General features: G+C 48.8%; 1 protein-coding gene across 3 annotated transcripts in view; it reads right to left on the bottom strand.

Moving 5' to 3' along the window:
- SLC44A2 (solute carrier family 44 member 2 (CTL2 blood group)) overlaps positions 1 to 19,610 on the bottom strand; it is an 86,172-nt gene that overhangs the window by 42,277 nt on the left and 24,285 nt on the right. The window contains exon 1 of one of the 3 annotated variants that reach the window (XM_073587556.1): positions 10,360 to 10,446. The exons of the other annotated variants lie outside the window; for them this stretch is intronic. Coding sequence (XP_073443657.1) covers positions 10,360 to 10,393 — 34 coding nt within the window. The 5' untranslated portion in view covers positions 10,394 to 10,446. Of the gene's footprint in view, positions 1 to 10,359; positions 10,447 to 19,610 lie in introns of those variants that run through there. 3 annotated transcript variants of the gene reach the window in all.

Genomic DNA, 19,610 nt, shown 5'->3' with positions numbered 1-19,610 from the left:
TATCAGTCATTGTACAGGAGGAGGAGGTGAGCTGTGATATCACCTATTGTGAATGGTGGATCCTGTGTTATCTACTGTATCTAGAGGTGTTATCAGTCGTTGTACAGGAGGAGGAGGTGAGCTGTGATATCACCTATTGTGGATCCTGTGTTATTTATTGTATCTAGAGGTGTTATCAGTCATTGTACAGGAGGAGGTGAGCTGTGATATCACCAATTGTGAATGGTGGATCCTGTGTTATCTACTGTATATAGAGGTGTTATCAGTCATTGTACAAGAGGAGGAGGAGGTGAGCTGTGATATCACCTATTGTGGATCCTGTGTTATTTACTGTATTATAGAGGTGTTATCAGTCATTGTACAGGAGGTGAGCTGTGATATCATCACCCATTGTGGATCCTGTGTTATCTACTATATATAGAGGTGTTATCAGTCATTGTACAGGAGGAGGTGAGCTGTGATATCACCTATTGTGAATGGTGGATCCTGTGTTATCTACTGTATATAGAGGTGTTATCAGTCATTGTACAGGAGGAGGAGGAGGTGAGCTGTGATATCACCCATTGTGGATCCTGTGTTATCTACTGTATATAGAGGTGTTTGTTATGAATGAGTCACCGTAGGAGGCAAAGACAGAAATACTAGCCAAGTCCAGAAAACCAGAGAAGTTGGCAGCTATCGGATTGCAGACCCCTGAACCTATCAACAACTAGCAGTAGCCGTGGGGGTTTCCTACGGTGCCCTAGACCCCTCGATCACAGCCGGAGAACTAAATAGCCTAAAGACAGAAAGGGAAATCTAAACTGCCCCAGAGCAGACCCCAAAGCAACAGGCAGCCCCCCAACATATAATGAAGGTGAAGCAAGATGAAAAAATACTCACACAGATAGAAAGATAGGCTGAGCAAATGATGGGGCCCAAGCTAACTAAATAGGACAGGATAGAAAAGCTGCTGTCTGCAATCCGCAAAAACCCTATCAAAACAAGAGCCAACAGACTGATCGGAAAAAACCCTGAAGACGTTAGGCTTCAAAAAGACTAAATCAGTACTCAGGTATTTTCTGAAGACAGAGCAAAAAGGAATTCAGCTCACCCCAGCAGGGAATGGCAGAAATCCAGAAAAACAAGGCAAAACAAAACCAAAACACAAATGCAAAAAGCAGAGCAGAAAACTTAGCTTTTGAGGAGCAGGAATCAGACTGGTCTCCTATAATCCCTCAGAGAAATCACCAGCGTAGGGCGTAGGCTGCCTTATATCCAGTCAGCAATTCCCGTCACCCAGTCATCATCATCCTGCTCAGGTGCTTGGTAATCAGCCTCACTACCTTCCTTCACCAGAAGAGGGAGTTCATCAGACCTCAATGGTGAAGGGGAAAATGAACTCACAACAGGTGTTATCAGTCATTGTACAGGAGGAGGTGAGCTTTGATATCACCCATTGTGGATCCTGTGTTATCAGTCATTGTACAGGAGGAGGTGAGCTGTGATATCACCTATTGTGGATCCTGTGTTATTTACTGTATATAGGTGTTATCAGTCATTGTACAGGAGGAGGTGAGCTGTGATATCACCCATTGTGGATCCTGTGTTATCTACTGTATATAGAGGTGTTATCAGTCATTGTACAGGAGGAGGTGAGCTGTGATATCACCCATTGTGGATCCTGTGTTATCTACTGTATATAGAAGTGTTATCTGTCACCTTAATCCTGCCTGCGATAATAATGAGATGACTGCTGTGATCTCTACAGGAAAGTAACTATCAGCATCGTAGTCATCATGAAAACTGCAAGGTTTTTGTTTTTTTTGGTAAATAAATAAAAACTAGATTTCTGCATCAGGTTTTATATTGACGACACAGTCACTTTTACCAAAACAGCTGCAATGGATGTGGCCGTGTGCCCAGAACGGTGTCCTCCAGTAGTTCAGACAGGCAGCATAACACAGACTGTAGGTTCATGAAGATTTGGCCATTAATAAAGTGTCCTATATGAACATTAAAATCCATAAGACATTTCTAGGGAGGGGACAGGTCCCCCCCCATCCCTCACATTGAACAGATGTGGGGGAAAGAGGAAAAACTACCAATAACTGGATAAATCATACAAAAGAAACAAAGCGGAAACTATATGCCAGAAAAACAATAGAACTTTATTAGAAAGCAATTAGAAAGCACTGAAGTGCAATGCAATAGTTTTCATGCCCTAAAGCTTCATTGTGAAACATGTGTCAAGGGGCGCTGCAGCCATCCAGGTACAGTACCTGCCGCCTAGCAGGAGCAGCTCTTAACCCTTTCCTCTCCCCTCTCCTTGGTTTACTTTATACTGTTTGTAAGCAGCTTTTTGGCTTTTAGGACTGCACTACGCCTCTCCTCTTAGCCCATTTGCTTGCTGCACTATGCTCAGTATGCTTAAGTATTCGCATTTATTAGGGATTGAGACTTTTTGATATAATCCTTGTTATCTGCACATTTTAGGAACTATCCCTCCGGGAAGCTTGTTTTCTATATAAGGAAAGCTCCATATATAGATTATTGAATTACTCTAGGTGCATATATTTTCTCATGAAATTGATGGTACCTGATTTATAGGCCTTTGTCTTTTTGCATTTATTGCCCCGAAAAATACTGCATTGCACTTCAGTGCTTTTTAATTGATCTATAATAAAATTCTATTGTTTTTATGGCGTATAGTTTCCGCTTTGTTTCTTTTGTATGATTTATGAATTTATTGGAAATGCCGCCTCTATTAAGCAATATATAATATTATGATATTTACCTATAACTGGAGAAGAGCTGACACTCTAATCCCAACTAGAAAGGGAGGATGATTACAGCTAGGGAGAGAGAAACTAAAACAACTTTTGAAGCAGAGACCTCCTGCTAGGAGCAGGTGATTAAAACAGGACATCTGCTGGGGAAAGAAAAAAGTCAGTTTGAGATCTGTTTACGGAGAGAAGGAGCAGTTTAGGGGCTGCCTATGTTCCAAGGAAAGGGAATCCTGGGCTCCAAGGATTTTCCGAGAGCGTTCCAGCCTTTGTGTCTCAATTATCAAGATATGAATAATGGGGTTTAGTATTGATGTATTGATCTGATATTTATGTGATATAGATTTTCAGTGATGTAGCAAAGGGATGAACCTGACGCATTCACTCACATCGCAGTGGGGCCACTAGGACCCCTCCAACTTAACGTTCCGATAGATAATGCGAACCGGGCAATGTTTGATCTCTATGTCAGGGTAAAATCATAACAAATATGACGTCAATATCCTCCGCCTGGGACCCTCAGGGGTAAAGGTCTCAAATAAGATGGGGAGCTCAAGAAATTCTAACAGACCCAGCACATCCCCCAATCCGCCCCAACATGAGCTCATCAAGAGGAGGCGTGTGGCTGTAACCTTCAGCTGATAAAAAGCAGTATTTGGGTCTGGGCCATTCGTCAGTCCTTTGAAGATATAGTGCGCTGTCAGTTTTGTCCATTTTCCCCAATCGGAGTGCTTCCCTCCGCTAAGCTCTGACCCATTTCTGTGACATCAGGTTTAGTACTTTTCTTTCATTATTCCTTTTTATTTCAGGTCATTGTATATACTGTACTGTTTGTTCCTGTCTGGTATATGTTATTGTTATTAACGCTACCTATCTTTCCAGACTTAACCCCTTATTGTCCAGTGATGGATATATCCAACATTGGACCCCTCCCCGTTTGGGGTGCAGGCTCCGGCGATGAGCCCCACCTTTTCCGGCACATGACAGCTGATCTGATCAGCTGACATGTGCCCCTAACAGCCGCGGGTGGAATCGAGATCTTCCCATGGCTGTTAACTTGTTAAATGCCGCTCAAACACTGACAGCGGCATTTAACATGCACGCACAGGAAGTGAGTCAATAACCCCACCCATCGGCGCCCGTGTCACATGACCACAGCTCGCCAATGGGTTAGCATTACAACCCCAGGTCTGCAGGAGACCCCTGTGGTTGTCATACCCGGATAGCTATGAGTGCCACCCTGCGATCTGCGCTTATAGCAAGTGAGCATTTCTGTTCCACAGAGCAGAGCTGCAGATTTTCCCATAACTGAGATAGAGGGTGAAAGTTGGTGCTTTTAAAATTCTATGGAAAGTGGGGCGGTGAGAGGAGGAGCTAGAGGCCAGCACATACATTGCGGTGCAAGTTCTCCTGAAACTTAGATTTCTATAACTCCTCCCTCCTATTTTTCCATGTGTCTGCCTTTCGCTCCTCCCTCCTCTATGTCTGTGTTCCTCTAGCTCCTCCCTATCCATAGAATTTTAAAAGCACCAACTCATATCAGATCTCAGTAATGGGAAAGTATCTTTATAGGTAATATCTGTATTCAGCGCATGCGTGATCAATCCAAGAGGAGAAAGAAGCGGATTTCTCTGATCACATAGCAACTTTTGTAATATTTCATGTACTATTGATTTTATGAAATAAACATTTAAGATGACGGTTACTTTTTGGCGTCTATATCAGGTCACTCTGTACAACCTTTTTCACAAATCAAGAGCCTTCATACCAGGGCCCAGGATAAATGAGGCCTAATCCCAATATAACTAGCTGCAAGTCACTCACTGACGTTCTTCAAGTCTGAGTCACTGTTCTGAAGGCCGGAGAGCCTCAGATCACCCAACCCTTACATGTGTTACCTACTGGACTCACAGAAACACCGGTACAGATTTCACTGGAACGTTCCCACAAATACTTTTGGGGATTCTCCAGTAGATTCACAAATGTACTTTAAGTGTCAAGTCTGAGGGTCTTCTGTAGAACAGGTAGAACTTCCTGTGACCTCATTAGTTCATGTACAGCTATGGTAGTCACTCAGACCTGGGACAAGCAGTCGCTAGGCAACCTGCATTAACTTTTGTTTTTATTAAAGCATCTGAACCAAGGTGTGAACGTATTCCCTACCCATAGGATTGAAAACACTGTACCCTGTTATTTACATGTATAATTACCATTGACTGACCTACTTGCTGTATGTAAGGTGTATGGTTCATTTCTGTTTTTTGTTTCCTTGGGTTTTATTTAAGAAGGGGTTGTCCAAGTGGCGGACAAGCCCTCGGGCCCAAGTGGCGGACAAGCCCTCGGGCCCAAGTGGCGGACAAGCCCTCGGGCCCAAGTGGCGGACAAGCCCTCGGGCCAAAGTGGCGGACAAGCCCTCGGGCCAAAGTGGCGGACAAGCCCTCGGGCCAAAGTGGCGGACAAGCCCTCGGGCCAAAGTGGCGGACAAGCCCTCGGGCCAAAGTGGCGGACAAGCCCTCGGGCCCAAAGTGGCGGACAAGCCCTCGGGCCCAAAGTGGCGGACAAGCCCTCGGGCCCAAAGTGGCGGACAAGCCCTCCGGCCCAAGTGGCGGACAACCTTTCTAGTACTGAACACCTTGACATCTTCCCCCAAACAACACAATGGAATTTTCCCATAATTGCAAACTTTTTACAAGGACTTTCAAGAGAGAAAAATACAAATATGTGCTAAAGGTGTCACCATTATTTTTTTTTCCAGCCAGCACTTTGGGCACCTCCTGAGACCTGCTTCACGAGAAGTTTTGTGATGATCCAATGGTGCCCGGTAGATTTGCCAATTCCTCCAGGAATTCAAGAGGTGTCCTTTTTATTTCCAGCAGGGTTGGCAAGAATGGAATTTTCAGTATGTGGTACCATTATAATAAAAAGCTACTGATGGAGCGTCCTACAGCTGTTGCCTACCTAGAAGGGGAGCACAATGTGACCTCTACTAATCAGGAGGGCTTACTATCCCTAAATATTCAGGTGCCCACTGACTGATCTTTGGGCTTCCCGGCATTGATCATGGGCGCCGCATATTATTCAGTCTTCATTCCCTGCACAGGAGTTTTCCAATAAAACATCTGGAAACATTTGGTACTGGCAAATCTCCGAGGTCTCGGCCTCCTCCCTCTTATCAGATGTCAGCCGACAGGCGCTGGGATGTTCTCGCTATCACACAGAGCGTTATATTTTCCATTAGTGTTCGTGTAATCTATTCAGGGCAAGGATCAGAAATGTTCCATCAAAGACGTCTGGTTTGGTAATCCCCGTTTCCCCATCAGGGGAACCCCCCCCCCCCTTCAGGATTCTCATACATTAGAAGACTACCACAAATCTCTCTTATTTTGGAGGACTGGGAGCATGTAATACTTCACTTCACCTTTAGGGGCGCTGTGAGGAGATTGAATACATCAAATTAGAGCTGTTTATTCGTTGGGGATCACAGATAACCTGTTATTTTCGGTGGATTGTACAATGTGCACCTTTTTACAGGTTGTATTTTGTCCCCAGAGATTGGCACAGAGATCCAGGCCGAGAGTAATCTTCTTATGAGGGCAATGGCCTGACTTGTACAAGTCATCATGCCGAGATAATCTTCCGACTTCAGGGTTATGTGAGAACTGGTTTGTGGATTAGTGAAAGATAATCTACCCGTTAGCCATAACTGGGTCATCAGACAAACCGTTAAAGGGAACGTTTCATTAGATTATTTAATTTAACCTGTGTACTTCTTCCAATTCCCGCTGCTCCAATGATTCCAGAACAGTTTTTCTTTTTCTTCTCTGCCCTTCCGTCCCAAAGTTATGCCCCTCAGTAATAATGGTGTAAATTTTCCCTTTTCCCCCCCACTGGGCGTATACGCTAGAACGCCTCTGTGGGCGTGTCTGTGGTTTGATTGGCCAGAGATAGAGGAGAACGCGCAAAGAATTCATATGGTACACGCCCAGTTGGCTGAAGGGAAGATTTTCACCATTATTTTCAGGGGGCATAACTTTGGAATGGAGGGGCACAGAAGAAATATAAAAACTGTTCCAAAATCAGCAGAGCGGCGGCAATCGGAAGAGGTGGAGGCAACTAGAGGATTAAGTAATAAAAAAAATTCAATTAAAAAGTCCATTTAAGGAGGGCTTCTACCTTGTTGAGAACTGTAGTTTGCCAAACGTTTAGGAGTCACAGATGTGAGGCCAATGTCTTATAGTGAACAATAAATTCCCCAACTTTCTATATCCCCATTGTACACCCTTGTTCACACGTGGCCTTTTTTTTTGCAGCGTACGGATGTAAAAACGCGACAAAAATGCACACACTGTACCGAGCGTGTTTTCCTGCTGTCACTCACACTAGAACTCTCCTTTTCATGATTGATGGGCCCCTTGTGTGAGGATCTCTGGGGTCACTCTTTACGGAAAAACGCAACCCTAGTAGTAGAGGGGGTCCTGAGCAGAGAAGTCATCCCCCTATGTGATATCAATCTGTTCCATGTGAACAAACCCTCTAAATGCAAAGTTGGGGGGAGCAGAGGTATTATGCTCCACCTGGAGATGTACTGGAGATGTTCTCTAGGGGGCGCCGTTTGGATTACATAGGTCTGTGCCACGCTCTCTCCATATAGTGATCATTATATACGGTCCATATAGTGACCCTGTGGATGTGGTACATACCCGACCCTCCTCGCCCGGCCTCAGCCTCTCAGTCACCTTTTCGGTACCGAATTCTGCACAGTTTATGTTGGGAGGCCGCGGACGGCCGCTGTTGGTTTAGCCTTATTTACTGCGGATGAAGAGCTCCTTTCATTACTCAGGCCGCGGCCCCCGGCTTGTCCGGCCCGAAACATCGCAGTAACACAGTCAGGCATCTACCTGCCGAAGGTTATCCCCGATAGAGGGTAGAGACAGGTCCTCTCCCCCTGCGCCAGTTACGTCAGGCAGGTCCTCTCCCCCTGCGCCAGTTACGTCAGGCAGGTCCTCTCCCCCTGCGCCAGTTACGTCAGGCAGGTCCTCTCCCCCTGCGCCAGTTACGTCAGGCAGGTCCTCTCCCCCTGCGCCAGTTACGTCAGGCAGGTCCTCTCCCCCTGCGCCAGTTACGTCAGGCAGGTCCTCTCCCCCTGCGCCAGTTACGTCAGGCAGGTCCTCTCCCCCTGCGCCAGTTACGTCAGGCAGGTCCTCTCCCCCTGCGCCAGTTACGTCAGGCAGGTCCTCTCCCCCTGCGCCAGTTACGTCAGGCAGGTCCTCTCCCCCTGCGCCAGTTACGTCAGGCAGGTCCTCTCCCCCTGCGCCAGTTACGTCAGGCAGGTCCTCTCCCCCTGCGCCAGTTACATCAGGCAGGTCCTCTCCCCCTGCGCCAGTTACATCAGGCAGGTCCTCTCCCCCTGCGCCAGTTACATCAGGCAGGTCCTCTCCCCCTGCGCCAGTTACATCAGGCAGGTCCTCTCCCCCTGCGCCAGTTACATCAGGCAGGTCCTCTCCCCCTGCGCCAGTTACATCAGGCAGGTCCTCTCCCCCTGCGCCAGTTACATCAGGCAGGTCCTCTCCCCCTGCGCCAGTTACATCAGGCAGGTCCTCTCCCCCTGCGCCAGTTACATCAGGCAGGTCCTCTCCCCCTGCGCCAGTTACATCAGGCAGGTCCTCTCCCCCTGCGCCAGTTACATCAGGCAGGTCCTCTCCCCCTGCGCCAGTTACATCAGGCAGGTCCTCTCCCCCTGCGCCAGTTACATCAGGCAGGTCCTCTCCCCCTGCGCCAGTTACATCAGGCAGGTCCTCTCCCCCTGCGCCAGTTACATCAGGCAGGTCCTCTCCCCCTGCGCCAGTTACATCAGGCAGGTCCTCTCCCCCTGCGCCAGTTACATCAGGCAGGTCCTCTCCCCCTGCGCCAGTTACATCAGGCAGGTCCTCTCCCCCTGCGCCAGTTACATCAGGCAGGTCCTCTCCCCCTGCGCCAGTTACATCAGGCAGGTCCTCTCCCCCTGCGCCAGTTACATCAGGCAGGTCCTCTCCCCCTGCGCCAGTTACATCAGGCAGGTCCTCTCCCCCTGCGCCAGTTACATCAGGCAGGTCCTCTCCCCCTGCGCCAGTTACATCAGGCAGGTCCTCTCCCCCTGCGCCAGTTACATCAGGCAGGTCCTCTCCCCCTGCGCCAGTTACATCAGGCAGGTCCTCTCCCCCTGCGCTAGTTACATCAGGCAGGTCCTCTCCCCCTGCGCTAGTTACATCAGGCAGGTCCTCTCCCCCTGCGCTAGTTACATCAGGCAGGTCCTCTCCCCCTGCGCTAGTTACATCAGGCAGGTCCTCTCCCCCTGCGCTAGTTACATCAGGCAGGTCCTCTCCCCCTGCGCTAGTTACATCAGGCAGGTCCTCTCCCCCTGCGCCAGTTACATCAGGCAGGTCCTCTCCCCCTGCGCCAGTTACATCAGGCAGGTCCTCTCCCCCTGCGCCAGTTACATCAGGCAGGTCCTCTCCCCCTGCGCCAGTTACATCAGGCAGGTCCTCTCCCCCTGCACTAGTTACATCAGGCAGGTCCTCTCCCCCTGCACCAGTTACATCAGGCAGGTCCTCTCCCCCTGCACCAGTTACATCAGGCAGGTCCTCTCCCCCTGCGCCAGTTACATCAGGCAGGTCCTCTCCCCCTGCACTAGTTACATCAGGCAGGTCCTCTCCCCCTGCACTAGTTAAATCAGGCAGGTCCTCTCCCCCTGCACCAGATACATCAGGCAGGTCCTCTCCCCCTGCAGTAGTTACATCAGGCAGGTCCTCTCCCCCTGCACCAGTTACATCAGGCAGGTCCTCTCCCCCTGCGCCAGTTACATCAGGCAGGTCCTCTCCCCCTGCGCTAGTTACATCAGGCAGGTCCTCTCCCCCTGCCCTAGTTACATCAGGCAGGTCCTCTCCCCCTGCGCCAGTTACATCAGGCAGGTCCTCTCCCCCTGCGCCAATTACATCAGGCAGGTCCTCTCCCCCTGCCCTAGTTACATCAGGCAGGTCCTCTCCCCCTGCACTAGTTACATCAGGCAGGTCCTCTCCCCCTGCGCTAGTTACATCAGGCAGGTCCTCTCCCCCTGCGCCAGTTACATCAGGCAGGTCCTCTCCCCCTGCACTAGTTACATCAGGCAGGTCCTCTCCCCCTGCGCCAGTTACATCAGGCAGGTCCTCTCCCCCTGCACTAGTTACATCAGGCAGGTCCTCTCCCCCTGCGCTAGTTACATCAGGCAGGTCCTCTCCCCCTGCGCCAATTACATCAGGCAGGTCCTCTCCCCCTGCCCTAGTTACATCAGGCAGGTCCTCTCCCCCTGCGCCAGTTACATCAGGCAGGTCCTCTCCCCCTGCACTAGTTACATCAGGCAGGTCCTCTCCCCCTGCGCTAGTTACATCAGGCAGGTCCTCTCCCCCTGCACTAGTTACATCAGGCAGGTTAGTCAGTGCAGGGCTACTAGTCACACACGGACCGGTGGAGCTGCGTTATTTGCGCTCCTCCATGTCTGTGTTTGGTGAGGCAGGATAACGCAGTCCCATGCAAACCTGCATCCTGCGCCCCCAGCAGCAGCGCCGCCGCCATCACTCACCATGCTTGCCATAGTAGTTCTCCTGGTCCCCCATGCTGCTGCGGCGCCTCCTGTGTCACCCCTGCCCACTCCCCGCCCGCCTGCCTCTATTTTCTCAGCCTGTCTTCTCCCCCACCCATGTCAGCTGGTCCCAGTCACCCAATTACACCTCTCAGTCTCCTCCAAACTGGTCCAACTGGTGTCAGGTTCACAGGCGGGGCAGGGCCGGCCCCAAAACTGAGGCAGGGAGGTCAGAGGGGCAACAAGAGGGGCGCACAGCTGCCGTGTGGTGTCAGGGGGCAGTGACGGCGAGGGGACACCGCCACCTACCGGGGACAGCGCCACCTACCGGGGACACCGCCACCAACCGGGGACACCGCCACCTACCGGGGACAGCGCCACCTACCGGGGACACCGCCACCTACCGGGGAGACCGCCACCTACCGGGGAGACCGCCAACAACCGGGGAGATCGCCACCTACCGGGGACACCGCCACCAACCGGGGACACCGCCACCTACCGGGGAGACCGCCACCTACCGGGGACACCGCCACCTACCGGGGAGATCGCCACCTACCGGGGACAGCGCCACCTACCGGGGACACCGCCACCTACCGGGGACACCGCCACCAACCGGGGACATGGGGCGGCTCAGATACAGCGGGTCAGCAGACAGGAGCCACACATTATACGAGCTTAGATACACTGCTCCGCAGACGGTACCACACATTATATGGGCTCAGATACAGCGGTACCACAGATTATATGGGCTTAGATACACTGCTCAGGAGACAGGAGCCACACATACGGGCTTAGATACACTGCTCCGCAGACGGTACCACACATTATATGGGCTCAGATACAGCGGTACCACAGATTATATGGGCTTAGATACACTGCTCAGGAGACAGGAGCCACACATACGGGCTTAGATACACTGCTCCGCAGACGGTACCACACGTTATATGGGCTCAGATACAGCGGTACCACAGATTATATGGGCTTAGATACACTGCTCAGCAGACAGGAGCCACACATTATATGGGCTTAGATACACTGCTCAGCAGACGGTACCACACGTTATGTGGGCTTAGATACACTGCTCAGCAGACTGTACCACACGTTATATGGGCTTAGATACACTGCTCCGCAGACGGTACCACACGTTATGTGGGCTTAGATCCATTGCTCAGCAGACTGTACCACATATTATATGGGCTTAGATACACTGCTCAGCAGACGGTACCACACGTTATGTGGGCTTAGATACACTGCTCAGCAGACTGTACCACACGTTATATGGGCTTAGATACACTGCTCAGCAGATGGTACCATACATTATATGGGCTTAGATACACTGCTCAGCAGATGGTACCATACATTATATGGGCTTAGATACACTGCTCCGCAGACGGTACCACACATATGGGCTTAGATACACTGCTCAGCAGACAGTACCACACGTTATATGGGCTTAGATACACTGCTCAGCAGACTGTACCACACATTATATGGGCTTAGATACAATGCTCAGCAGACGGTACCACGCGTTATATGGGCTTAGATACACTGCTCTGCAGACGGTACCACACGTTATATGGGCTCAGATACACTGCTCAGCAGACGGTACCACGCGTTATATGGGCTTAGATACACTGCTCAGCAGACAGTACCACACATTATATGGGCTTAGATACATTGCTCAGCAGACTGTACCACACATTATATGGGCTTAGATACACTGCTCAGCAGACGGTACCACACGTTATATGGGCTTAGATACACTGCTCAGCAGACGGTACCACACGTTATATGGGCTTAGATACACTGCTCAGCAGACGGTACCACACGTTATATGGGCTTAGATACACTGCTCAGCAGACGGTACCACACGTTATATGGGCTTAGATACACTGCTCAGCAGACGGTACCACACGTTATATGGGCTTAGATACACTGCTCAGCAGACAGTACCACACGTTATGTGGGCTTAGATACATTGCTCAGCAGACTGTACCACACATTATATGGCCTTAGATACACTGCTCTGCAGACTGTACCACACATATGGCCTTAGATACACTGCTCTGCAGACTGTACCACACATTATATGGGCTTAGATAAAATGCTCAGCAGACTGTACCACACATTATATGGGCTCAGATACACTGCTCAGCAGACTGTACCACACATTATATGGGCTTAGATACACTGCTCAGCAGACGGTATCACACATTATATGGGCTTAGATACACTGCTCAGCAGACGGTATCACACATTATATGGGCTTAGATACACTGCTCAGCAGACGGTACAACACGTTATATGGGCTTAGATACACTCCTCAGCAGACTGTACCACACATATGGGCTTAGATACACTGCTCAGCAGAGGGAACCACACATTATATGGGCTTAGATACACTGCTCAGCAGACGGTATCACACATTATATGGTCTTAGATACACTCCTTAGCAGACGTACCACACATTATACAGGCTTAGATACACTGCTCAGCAGACTGTACCACACATTATATGGGCTCAGATACAGCGGGTCAGCAGACGGTACCACACATTATACGGGCTTAGATACACTGCTTAGTAGACTGTACCACACATTATAAAGGCTTAGATACACTGCTCAGCAGACGGTACCACACATTATATGGGCTTAGATACACTGCTCAGCAGACTGTACCACACGTTATATGGGCTTAGATACACTGCTCAGCAGACGGTACCACACATTATATGGGCTTAGATACACTGCTCAGCAGACGGTTTCACACATTATATGGGCTTAGGTACAGCAGTTAAGTAAACTATACCACTCATTTAGATACAGCAGATCAACAGTCTGTACCACACATGATAATCTTAGATACAGTAACAGACTATATCACACATTATAGGCTTAGATACTGGATCAAAGCAAACAGCACCACAGATTACAGGCTTAAATACAGCAGCTCAACAGACAGAATCACCCATGAAAGGCTTAGATACGGGCGCTCCATAGACAGTATCATGAAAGCTTGGATACAGGTGCTCAGCAGACAGTATCACACATGAATACATCGGATAGGCAGACATGTCACACATGAAATGCTTAGATACACTTGCCCTGAAATCAGTAATACATGTAAGAGAATTGGATACACAGCAGTGACTGTATCACATGGAAAAGGCTTGGATACACCAGTCAAGGCCGGATTCAGACACCCGAGTATCACTTTCCGAGTACTGGCCGCAGGTCTCCTGCTGAGGGAGTAGATTTGGGGCCCAGAGACCCACGGACCCTCCGAGCAGCAGCCAGAAAAGTGAGATATACCGAGGGCTGAACTCAGGCTGAAACCGATGACATCACATAATAGGCTTAGATACACAGCCTAGAAAACAGTATCACACACAACAGGCTTGGGTACACAGCTCAGCAGGCAGTATCACACATAACAGGCTTAGATACCAAGCTCAGCAGGCAGCATACACAGCTGAGAAAACAGTATCACACAGCAAAGGCTTAGATACCCAGCTCAACAGGTAGTATCACACAGTAGAATGTAGATATGTGAGAAAAGCACAATAGATGGAGGCAATACTATATATATATATATATATATATATATATTACTCCTTGGCCCCACCCTGCCTTTACTTTCACCCACACCCATCATATCGTCACATTTCCTCACCCCCGGGCTCCGTCTTATTCCACCATGACTATATCTTTATGTATGCGGCACAAATAAAGAATATTGCACACTGCACATTATATACGGCCGCTCTACATTAGGGGGAGCTGACCTGGCCTGAACAAGCAGAGCTGCAGTATAAAGCATGACATTACAGGATGTGGATTTCAGATTACCACAGACTCAAACACACAATGTGGTTCAACCAGCGAGGAGCCTCTGGAGGACCCAGCATATTCCATCTACTGTACAGCCGGCTGTTCTCATGGCACCATGCAATACTTCATTTTCCCTATGGAGGCGCTGCAGGAAAACTGAACACTCTCTACCAGGTTCCCCCCATTTGAAGGATTGCAATTTAAGATCAGATACCCTTTAAGTGGAACATCCCTTTAAATAGCATGATGGAGCCTATGGCAAAGAAGGAAGCAGAAGTCCAGTCAGTATGGTAGCCAGATACATATGAGAAGATGATGGTCTATCATCTAGGCCATCACTTCAGTACAGAATGAATGGGGCTCTATAGATTGATGAGTTCCATTCTAGATCAAAGTGTCTCCATGGTAACAGACTACAAAAACACTGCGTAGTCTGATCCTGCAGTCATACGCCCACCTGACCCCTACTACTTGTTAGTAGAGATGAGCGACTTTGCCTTTTTTCTTATTACTGAAATATGGCAACCTTAATTTACTTTATAATAATAGTTAGGCATTGAAAACTGGGGGTTATTTGGCTAAAGTTGTGGGGGGGGTAGGGCTCGCTCCAGGTTTTCGTGTGCCCTGGGCCAAAGAGTGTCACTGGGCTCCTTTAACACATACCACAATTCATGATCCTCTGATACGGCAGAGAAATAGCAGTATAGTACAATGAAAAATACTTCACTTCTTACATCACATGACTGATATCTATTTTAAATTCTCCAATAGCTCCAAAAACGGACAGTATATTCCTCCATACAGTATTATGGCCACCACCTAGTGCGCCATACAGAGTAATGAGGCCCATATATTTCTCCATACAGAATCACTGGTCCCATATAATGTTCGATACAGTATATGATGAGCTCCACATAATGCTACAGTATATGTTGGTCCTCATGGATGAAGCTCCACTGTCTTATGGGTCCAAATAATGCTCCAAACATAATGGGCCCCATTTCTAATGCTCCAGTGTATAATAGGCCCTGTAAATGCTGCTCCAGTGTCTGATGTCCCTCATTTGGAAAGCTCCAGCATATGATGGGCCTCACGGATGATGCTCTAGTGTACGATTGGTCCAAATAATGCTCCATATATAATCTTCCCCATTTACAATGCTCCAGTATATGATGGGCCCCATGGATGATGCTCCAGTGTCTAATGAGCCCGAATAATGCTCCATATATAATGGGCCCCATTTCTACGGCTCCAGTGTATAATGGGCCCTGTAAATGCTGCTCCAGTGTCTGATGTCCACCTTTGGAATGCTCCAGTGTATGGTGGGCCCCATATATCATTCTCCAGAGTATAGTGCTCCCCAAAAATTGCTGTCCCAACATTGAAAACAATGAAATAAGTCTCCTCGCTAGGGAATCCCTGTACTAGTCTGGACTCCTCGTCGTCCCCATCTTCCATCTCTCTGCACTTGGACTGTTTAGGCAGAGGGCGTACAGACGTGATGTCATCGCGCTCTCTGACCAGAATGTCACTGTCAGGAAAAGTGTTTGGTTTCCGTGGGCAATATGGTTGCAAAGCTGAACCTTAAAGGAAAGTCCAGAAGGGCACCACCAGGAGTGGAGCCTACGGTTAAATTCGACTCCACCTGGGAAACCTCAACCATGCCATCCACACAAAAGCTGCACACATTGCAAGCTTAATTCCGTTAACGAACGAGACTCCGGCATGCCCCCGCGGTCCGCGTCCAGCTTACTAGAGGGACACGCGAGGCTCTGGCATGCGAGATCAGCCAATAACAGGTGTGTCATGCCCTTACATGTCCAGGGCTACACGCGAGCTACAATGAAAGGACTAGCGTGTGTCGCTTACAGGTGCAGATAACCCGCTGAACCCTGTTAGTGATGGTGATCTGGGATTCCATTTCTTCCCCGCGAACAAGCATTTCCCAGTAAGTGCAGGTCAACCGGAATTCCGGAATTAGGCCTAACCGGCATTCCAGAAAGAATGTGAAAAAATTACGTGTCCAAACCGCAGGTGCTGTAGCTTGCTTAACAGCTGGGCTCCTCTGCTGAGTAGCACACAGTTCTTACATAAACAGGCGGCATAGCTTGGTTCACGGGTGGGCAACTCTGCTGAGTAGCACACAGTTCTTACATAAACAGGCGGCATAGCTTGGTTCACGGGTGGGCTCCTCTGCTGAGTAGCACACAGTTCTTACATAAACAGGCGGCATAGCTTGGTTCACGGGTGGGCTCCTCTGCTGAGTAGCACACAGTTCTTACATAAACAGGCGGCATAGCTTGGTTCACGGGTGGGCTCCTCTGCTGAGTAGCACACAGTTCTTACATAAACAGGCGGCATAGCTTGGTTCACGGGTGGGCTCCTCTGCTGAGTAGCACACAGTTCTTACATAAACAGGCGGTATAGCTTGGTTCACGGGTGGGCTCCTCTGCTGAGTAGCAGACAGTTCTTATATAAACAGGCGGCATAGCTTTGTGGCCAACTCTGCTGAGTAGCAGACACAGTTACTAGGCCCAAAGTATTAAGTGGTGTAAATGCAGTCAAAAACTGGTTCTTTCATAAACAGGCGGCATAGCTTGGTTCACGGGTGGGCTCCTCTGCTGAGTAGCAGACACAGTTACTAGGCCCAAAAAGATTTTCAGGACAATATGCGGGAAATAATTATTAGAAACACACACGGTGTAGCTCCTTGACAGGTGTACTACACCGCTGGCTACCAGACACCACTACTATGCCCTAAAACTGTCTATTATCATTGAAAACCATTATTAATGTGAAAAAAAAGTTACGCTTTTGTTTAACGAAACGTTCTCGAACGGAAACTCAAACAGCGAATTTTAATCAAAGTATTGTAGTTCGACAAACGGATCTAACACCGCCCAAAACAGCTGGAATTTGAACTTGGCCAACAGTTCCACTCAAACACCGCTCATCTGTAATCAGGAGGCAGACTCAGACGGTTTCAGGCACAGTATGGATTCGACAAGATTGCAGAAAGTTGAGAAAGGGTACAGGATCACCGGATAAGGCCTGTTTCACACATCAGTTTTTCCACCATCAGTCAAAATCCGCCGTTTTGCAAAAAAAACGGATTCGCCAAGAAAAACGGATCCGTTTTTTTCCCCATTGACTTGCATTATCGGCGGATTTTGACTGACGGTTATCCGTCCCATCCGTATTTCTGCGGATCCGCCAAAACTTTGGCGTCCGCTGACATCACAGGACGGACAATGCAACGTTTTTTTGGCGGTCGGATCCGCATTTTTGCCTTTCGCTACAGATTTAACCCTAAATCCAATGTGGCTGCTGGACAAAATATTCTCTCTCTCTCCTCACCGCGTGACTGCCGATATCCCAAACGACATTGCGGCGACCCGACATCTTCATCACGACCATTTGCCACTGACATTCCCGCGATAGCCCGGCCTCTTCCCACGATAGCACGCCCTCTTCTTCGCGGACATTCCCGCGATAACCCGGCCTCTTCCCGCGACATCAGCGGTACTTTTATTTCAGCGCGGTTCCTTTAACTTTCCCTCATCGGCGGATCCCGGCGCACCAACGGTCCGGTGGCTCCCGTTGGTGTTGCCACGGCTACGGATCCGTTCTCCGCCTTTTTGGCGGATGACTACTGACACAAAAAACGTAAGTGTGAAACAGGCCTAACAGGTATATATAGCATAGTTTAAACATTTAAAATCTCCGTGTTTATTTCCGGAGTCCGACAAAGACACAGCCTCAGTATGGATTAGACAACAATCTAAAAAGTAGAAAAAAGGAAATGTTTTTGAGGCGTACACCAGTATACACTGTTGGGGCATTTTTAAATCTTCATATATATTTCTGTCTCAGTAAGACAGTCCAGACTCTCCGCAATAGGAAACGAGATGGATACAAGTACAGACGGAAAGTCGAGTGATTGCATAAATTTAGGAATTACTAATCACGGGAAAAACTCCCGGGAGAATTCTCAGAGGCGATGCTGACCCTCAATTACTTTGTGTGTGGAGACAGCGAAAACAGTTCTTGTGAAGAAAGTGTTGCTGTATCGCAGTACTGTGGATCCCATCACCGTTACTCATCTCCATCAAATTGTGATCACAGGGAGAGATGTAGACATGGTCCTCACTGGCTATCATGGTCTGTCAAGTAACTTTGGAGTGCAAAAGACAGAAGCCACAGGCCGTAGGCGATTCTATTGGATTGGCATGAGAGGGCACATTTAAAAATGTGTAAAAAAAAAAAAAAAAAATTATGTTTACTAAATACCCTTATTATTATTACCTTTATGCATTATTTGCAGTTTATTTTTTCTTTTTAGTTCAGGATATTTGTGTTTTTTGCTTTTTGTTTTCACATTTAAAAATGTGGGCCGGAATGTCACACGTCTGTGAGTAGGAAAACTGTGAAAGCTGATGATAAACCACCACTGCATCTCATTGTGAGTCGACGTCCATAAGAAATGGAAGCCAATGATCATCTGAAGCTAGATCCCGGCCAGCGGGACAGGGCATAGCTACGTCTTAACCATCATCTATCAGTTCACCAAATTTGTAGTGGCAGTCCCAGGGAAGGATTTGACAGCCCAGACTACACAGCGGAGGAGCAGGGAGAGGTAAATATTGCAAATGCTGGGGCCCTGCGTCAGCGCTGGCACTGGGCCCCTCATAGTACGCCGGTGTGTCTGATGGCGGGTGTGCACCCCCACCGTCAGAGACACTTGATTGCACTATGAGGGACCCTGTGCCATGTGCCGGCGCCAAAGAGTGGGCCCACCCACCTATCCAGGGCAACGGCACTCGCACGGTTGCGTGCAATAGGTGGTGACCCCGGCCCTGTGGGGGGAGGCAGCCCAGTTAGGGAGGTTTAAAAAATGGCATATGCTGATGTTGGACATTCAGCAGCTGCAAATGGAGGAATTGGAGAAGTCCGAGGAAGAGGAGGACAAAAGCGAGCCATTTTTCTGTCACCCTATGTGTCATCAGGGGAAGGTGGGACAAAATCCTTGGAAACCCATGCATGGTTCATTTTAATGAAGGTTAGATCATCCACATTTTGGGTTGACAGACGGGTCCTTTTTTCTGTCAGGATTGATCCAGCTGCACTGAAGACTCTTTCCGATAGCACACTTGCAGCTGGGCAAGCGAGCTCCTGTAAGACATATTGGGCCAATTCAGGCCAGGTGTCCAGTTTAGCGGCCCAATAGTCAAAGGGGAATGACCTGTGTGGGAGAACATCGATATGGGAGGAAAAGTAGTTTGTAACCATAGTTGACAACTGCTGTCTCCTGTCACTTTCCATCGATGCAGTATTACCAGTTGTGTGAGCGGTACTTGAAAAATCAGTCCACAACATTGTCATGAAACCCCTGTCTCCAACGCCACTTCTGCTGTGTGCACC

Source organism: Dendrobates tinctorius, unplaced genomic scaffold (genome assembly GCF_039654945.1).
Source record: "Dendrobates tinctorius isolate UK_male_01 unplaced genomic scaffold, ASM3965494v1 ptg000099l, whole genome shotgun sequence".
In the NCBI taxonomy this organism is placed as follows: Eukaryota; Metazoa; Chordata; class Amphibia; order Anura; family Dendrobatidae; genus Dendrobates; species Dendrobates tinctorius.
Note: the sequence above shows the minus strand (reverse complement) of the source record. Positions and strands in the feature narration are given on the sequence as shown.